Source organism: Tachysurus vachellii, chromosome 15 (genome assembly GCF_030014155.1).
Source record: "Tachysurus vachellii isolate PV-2020 chromosome 15, HZAU_Pvac_v1, whole genome shotgun sequence".
NCBI classification, from domain to species: domain Eukaryota; kingdom Metazoa; phylum Chordata; class Actinopteri; order Siluriformes; family Bagridae; genus Tachysurus; species Tachysurus vachellii.
Genome location: NC_083474.1, coordinates 23,820,790 through 23,828,289, shown reverse-complemented (window position 1 = coordinate 23,828,289; position 7,500 = coordinate 23,820,790). Strand labels below are relative to the sequence as shown.

General features: G+C 41.3%; 1 protein-coding gene across 1 annotated transcript in view; it reads right to left on the bottom strand.

Annotated features, from left to right (window-relative positions):
- Positions 1 to 7,500, bottom strand: part of grin3ba (glutamate receptor, ionotropic, N-methyl-D-aspartate 3Ba) — a 75,153-nt gene that overhangs the window by 30,459 nt on the left and 37,194 nt on the right. The window contains exon 2 of the mRNA XM_060888820.1: positions 503 to 1,203. Within this exon, the coding sequence (XP_060744803.1) occupies positions 503 to 1,203 (701 nt within the window). The remainder of the gene's footprint in view (positions 1 to 502; positions 1,204 to 7,500) is intronic.

Here is a 7,500-nt window from a genome sequence, read left to right as displayed (position 1 = left end):
CTCATTCACTCACACAATCACACACTAGAGACAATTTTTTCAGAGATGCCAATCAACCTACCATGCATGTCTTTGGACCGGGGGAGGAAACCGGAGTACCCGGAGGAAACCCCCGAGGCACAGGGAGAACATGCAAACTCCACACACACAAGGCGGAGGCGGGAATCGAACCCCGACCCTGGAGGTGTGAGGCGAACGTGCTAACCACTAAGCCACCGTGCCCCCTGATTTTTGTCAATTACAGAATAATAAATGTAAAGATGACAACCAGAGAGAAAGACAGATGAACTGACAGACAGACAGACAGACAGACAGACAGAAAGATACATCCCCAAGTGCTTTCTTACAAGCATGTTTCAGGGAAGCGTGTCTTCTCCTTGCTTACCTGGACAGGAAATGTCCAAATAGGGGCTCTGGGTATAGTGAGACTAGACAGACAGACAGACAGAAAAACAGAAAGACAATATCCATTCTTATAAAGGTGTGTCTTCCACATGCTCACCTGGACAGGTAGTGTCCTGATGACAGCACCTCATGTTTGTTGGGTTTGTCGAAGCAGTTGACCATGTTCTGGATGAGCGTCAGGTCAGGTCTAACCATGCTGGCGTCGGACACGGCTCGGCCCACCAGCTGCAGAGCGTCTCCAATGTAAGAGCTGAGCGGTCTGCGCTCTGTCTGTCCGTATGCTAGCAGATCTTTTGGGGATCCAATAGCACTTAACGCGTCCAGGTTCAGGGGCAGTCCGAGAACCCAGAGTGTGTGTCTGAGTTGTGCCGCTGCACGCAAAACTAAGCTCACGCACTCTGGGTCTGACCCGAACACCACCACGCTGGAATGCAGAGCGGATGGGGTTCGGTTCATAAGCTGTGACAGGAGATCGTTTACTTCCTGTTCCTTATCAGCTATTTCCTGTGACGAATACTCTGGTTTTTTATTTAAAATAAATTTGTTGTTGTTGTTGTTATTAGCTTCATCTAATGCCCAGTGGCTAGAAAGGTCAAGGGTTTCCCACAGATGCCAATGTGAGCCGTTTATCCCGGCACCACCCAGCTGCTGGAGGTGTTCCAACAACCCACTGTCGCCCCCTCCAGGGCACATAACTGCTGCCCCGCCCTGCCACCCTGCTCGCACCAGGACCGACAGAAGCAGCTCAGCCAATCCAGATGCAGGGACATGAGTCAACATCTGCAGGTGGAACCGGTTCTGAAAATAACAAACATACACACACACACACACACACACAGTATTTTAGATCTATACACAACATGTTGTGTTCTGCTAGAAGAGTGAGCAAAGTGTGATGTAAGTTAGAACTGACTTTGTTCTCGAGTTTTCTCTTGTCTTCAGGTGACTGACTCAGTGGAACAACATAAGTTAAGAAAACAAACAGGAAAAAAGCACCTCAGTGTTGGCTGAAGATGGATTCAGAAGCTTGACTATCAGAAGCATAGCTCTGAATTACTTTCAGCATGTGAGAATGTGAGAAGGAACGTTGGTGAATAAAACCAGCATGTGATCTGTACTCTGTATGATAAGTGTGATACACTCGTGTCTCTTGGGAGTGATGACACAATCCATCATCAAACAATCCAAACCATCTACTCACATAAAATACCTGAATACTTCCACTGGAAATGATTCAAAAGATATTTCAAAACACTTTTACTCTTCCACTTCCTCACACTCACCTCCACACACTGCTATGTCTCCAGACTCCAGCAGAAACAGGATCTGGCTCCTTTCTCACTGCAGTAGCTGCTGGTTAATAAAACATGACACTAACAAAAGGAGTTTGATGTTTGGGTGATTAAATCTGGAACTGCTGTTTATGAAGGTCGTTATAGCACAATGACTGTGAAAGCTTTGTAATCATCTGAACATCAACAAACAAACATTCAGGACAGACAACTATACCTGTGAAAAGTATTGGTACCCCTGCTGTAGAGCTTCCTGTCAACAAACTGCAGAACAATCACATGGTGTAGAAATAGATTCTGCTCTCTGATTCTGATAGTCTGACTCGAACTACCCCGGCACGCTCATTTCCCCGCCCACATCGTGGAACTTCGTGCCCTCTGCTTGCTCCATTACACCCACTGACCCTCAGTCAGAATCTGCCCATCACCTTTAATCCTCCTCAGCGTTCCTGTCTGCTCCATCTCAGGTCACATTACACATGATATTTTATTACCTCTGAGACATGCTGAGAATATTCCTGAATAATGATGATGTATTAGACTCTCACTCTCTTTACTGTAGAACACAGGTCCTGAAGCTCTGCAGCTTCCTTCAACACTCAGACTGTCCATCAGACCAGATTCCTGCTGTAAATAAATTAAAACCAAATCATCTGTCTGAGATCTTTACAATGCCGGAGAACGTTTCTCTGTGTTTTTCCAAATGAAGAACATAGAAATGTATCAGTAGACTGGACAGATTTCCATTCAGAATCTTTGACACCTTTTTCCAGGAAGACCACATGACCGATTTCAGCACACGACCTCGTTACACATGCTGTGATTGAACTTATCAGATAATCACCAAGACCTCCATCACAAATCTCTAAAGAGCTGCGTTTCGGACCCTAAGGACCCTTTTTCGGACCCTTTTTTTGGTTCATTTCACCATGATGGTGAGCTGTTGGTTCATTTCACCATGATGGTGAGCTGTTGGTTCATTTCACCATGATGGTGAGCTGTTGGTTCATTTCACCATGATGAGAGGGAATCTACACTAATGATGCTAAGCACTAAATGTTTTTTTTTGTTATGCCATGTCCAGTGTATGTCTGTATGTTATGGTAAATCTCGCAGGGCAGTGAAGCCAAGTGTACATTGACTTATAGCTATTGTATGGTGCATGGGAGACCAAGCTCGCATTAGCAGCACCACTACATAGTAAGTGAACCTGTTCTTTAGGTTCGAGTCAGAGACATACTAACCAGCTATAGTGCACTTAGAAACACATCACTAAGGTAACAGATCTAGTAGACCCATCACCAATTCTCCTCCCATGCACAGTGTGAGTTATAGGACATCACATTCTCGACAAACAGGATAAGTGAGAGGGATACAAGTGTTTGCCGGTCCTCATGTTGAACATTATAATTTCATCACTTTAAGTTGATAGTGGAATCAGATACACAGATTGGATACAGAGAAAACTTCTCCATTCTACTGTTAGTTCTCATCTTCATTATCTTCATCAATCTAAATTCAGGACTGGATTAATGTCAGGAGTCTCCAGTGTCAGCACATACATTATGCAGGACGGCGGAGTTTAGACAGATTTGAGGTCTCACTAATAAAAAGAAATGAAAACCTGTGTGTTTGAAAGAGAATAAAGTCAAGCTGGTGAGGGAACGTTAGAAGAAACATGAAATAGTGTCCTGGGTCCTAGTAAATCACAGGGAAAGGGAATCGTGGGTTCGGTGCTTTGAGATTTCACACTGCTCTGACTTCACCCGGGTTAACATTTAATCCTTTAATCTGCTCGTCATAATCTGACGGTTCGCACAGAGCCGATCGGTCCTATACGCTCACTACACAAATTGCGTAGGGCCCCGCAAATTACGCAAGGACCCGCCTCCCCCTGCCTCATTTTACAGCACGTGTTAATGTTTACTGTGTAGATGACAATATAAAGCGGAGCTATCCATCTGGCCATGAAAAGAGAAAAAAGAAACAAAATGAGAGTAAAATGTGAGAACAGCAATCAGGTAAACTTGTGTTCTCTTCAGGTTTGATGTCAGCAAGAGTAAATAACAGTAAAGTTAAATTGATTCTGTCTCTAGTCTCTCTGACTAGCTACATTAGCTGTGCAGTGCTGACAGTGCGTCTCTTGGCCTGTCTGTCTGTCACACAACAATTTATTGTGTGAACTTTCACGTGAATAAACGCCCAAGGGCAACGGTGTTTATAAACGGGAGCTCCATAACCGCGCCGCGCGTGAACATGCGTTCATATGCGCGTGCAATCGTGCACGAAATGACACGCGTGCTTTCCAGCAGCAACATCTGTGTATGGACCAGTACAAAAAGTAGCGTGATAGAGCTCCTAATGACAATGTTTATAGTCTCTCAATCAAGGTTACAACAACGTTAATGCTATATGGAAACCAATGGATTTACATTGGAGTGATAATGCCAGGTCTATATGAATACACATCCCTCAGTAAATAATAAGGTAGGAGGGCCCCTTAGCAGGGCCCCAGGCTTAGGGCCCCAGGGAGGTCAGGATCTGTTCTGTTTCACACTGTACACTTCTAAACCCTGATTAACCTTCTTCTTATTTGCATATTTGTGTATCAACAACCAGGACTGGATAAGCACTGCTTTAAATAACGGCCTGCCGATTAAACACCAGTTTACTCCTCAGGAATTTTGTCTTATATTCTGTAACATTTTGACAGAAAGCTATAAACACACTAAACACTCAGAACAGCAGGAAGGGCCACAACATGCAACTCAAGTGTGTGTGTGTGTGTGTGTGTGTGTGTGTGTGTGTTTGTGTGTGATGTGCTAGAGGGGGCGTTTGAAATAAATGATGATGTAGCAGAGTGTGTTCCTTTTACTCTGCAGAAATCCGCTTAACAGAATTTGCATCTTTTTGATGTGACGCTACGAGGCTGAGTTGTGTGTGTAAATAATCTCACTGTGTGTGTGTGTGTGTGTGTGTTTGTGTGTTACACACTTTGGTGTTTGCTTGTATCATTTGGCATTGATGAATATAAATATAAATGTGAGCAAACGATGCACACTTGGTGCATATTAGGCTGCAGTGTGTGTCATTACTCTCCTGTTCAGATTGTTGGGATTGAAGCCACATTGGGTTTATTAGTTTATTCACTTCTCATTCATCTGTATTTCTTCTCCAAATTTCCTTAGAGTGTCACCATGGGAGCTGTCTGTCTGATCAAACACCTGTCTGTCTGATCAAACACCTGTCTGTCTGATCAAACACCTGTCTGTCTGATCAAACACCTGTCTGTCTGATCAAACACCTGTCTGTCTGACCACATACCTGTCTGTCTGATCAAACACCTGTCTGTCTGACCACAAACCTGTCTATCTGATCAAACACCTGTCTCTCTGACCACATACCTGTCTGTCTGATCAAACACCTGTCTGTCTGATCAAACACCTGTCTGTCTGATCAAACACCTGTCTGTCTGACCACATACCTGTCTGTCTCATCAAACACCTGTCTGTCTGACCACAAACCTGTCTATCTGATCAAACACCTGTCTCTCTGACCACATACCTGTCTGTCTGATCAAACACCTGTCTCTCTGACCACATACCAGTCTGTCTGATCAAACACCTGTCTCTCTGATCACATACCTGTCTGTCTGACCACATACCTGTCTATCTGACCAAATACCTGTCTGTCTGACCACATACCTGTCTGTCTGATCAAACACCAGTCTATCTGATCACATACCTGTCTGTCTGATCAAACACCTGTCTGTCTGACAACATACCTGTCTGTCTGATCAAACACCTGTCTCTCCGACCACATACCTGTCTGTCTGATCAACACCTGTCTGTCTGACCACATACCTGTCTGTCTGATCAAACACCTGTCTGTCTGACCACATACCTGTCTGTCTGATCAAACACCTGTCTCTCTGACCACATACCTGTCTGTCTGACCAAATACCTGTCTATCTGACCAAATACCTGTCTGATCATTCACTTGTCTGTCTGTTTGTCTGTCTGTTTGTCCATATACCAGTCTAATTATGTACATGTAAATGTCTGATTATATACCTGTCACATTGTACATATGTCTGATTATACACCTGTCTGATTATACACCTGTCTGATTATATACCTGTCACATTGTACATATGTCTGATTATACACCTGTCTGATTATACACCTGTCTGATTATACACCTGTCTGATTATACACATGTCTGATTATACACCTGTCTGATTATACACCTGTCTGATTATACACATGTCTGATTATACACATGTCTGATTATATACCTGTCTGATTATACTCGTCTGATTATATACCTGTCTGATTATGCACATGTCTTATTATATACCTGTCTGATTATACACATGTCTTATTATACACATGTCTGATTATACACATGTCTGATTATACACATGTCTTATTACACACATGTCTGATTATATACCTGTCTGATTATACACATGTCTGATTGTACACATGTCTGATTATGCACATGTCTGATTATATACCTGTCTGATTATACACATGTCTGATTATACACATGTCTGATTATACACATGTCTGATTATATACCTGTCTGATTATACACATGTCTGATTATATACCTGTCTGATTATACACATGTCTGATTATACACATGTCTGATTATATACCTGTCTGATTATACACATGTCTGATTATACACATGTCTGATTATATACATGTCTGATTATACACATGTCTGATTATACACATGTCTGATTATATACCTGTCTGATTATACACATGTCTGATTATACACATGTCTGATTATATACCTGTCTGATTATACACATGTCTGATTATATACCTGTCTGATTATACACATGTCTGATTATACACATGTCTGATTATATACCTGTCTGATTATACACGTCTGATTATACACATGTCTGATTATATACATGTCTGATTATACACATGTCTGATTATATACCTGTCTGATTATATACCTGTCTGATTATATACCTGTCTGATTATACACATGTCTGATTATACACATGTCTGATTATATACCTGTCTGATTACACACCTGCTCATTATACACCTGTCTGATTATACACATGTCTGATTATCCACCTGCTGATTATACACCTGTCTGATTATATACCTGTCTGATTATACACATGTCTGATTATATACCTGTCTGATTATACACATGTCTGATTATATACCTGTCTGATTATACACATGTCTGATTATATACCTGTCTGATTATACACATGTCTTATTATACACATGTCTGATTATACACATGTCTGATTATACACATGTCTGATTATACACATGTCTTATTATATACCTGTCTGATTATACACATGTCTTATTATACACATGTCTTATTATACACATGTCTTATTATACACATGTCTGATTATATACCTGTCTGATTATGCACATGTCTTATTATATACCTGTCTGATTATACACGTCTTATTATACACATGTCTGATTATACACATGTCTTATTACACACATGTCTGATTATATACCTGTCTGATTATACACATGTCTGATTATACACATGTCTGATTATACACATGTCTGATTATATACATGTCTGATTATACACATGTCTGATTATACACATGTCTGATTATACACAAGTCTGATTATATACCTGTCTGATTATACACGTCTGATTATATACCTGTCTGATTATACACATGTCTGATTATACACATGTCTGATTATATACCTGTCTGATTATACACATGTCTGATTATATACCTGTCTGATTATACACATGTCTGATTATACACATGTCTGATTAT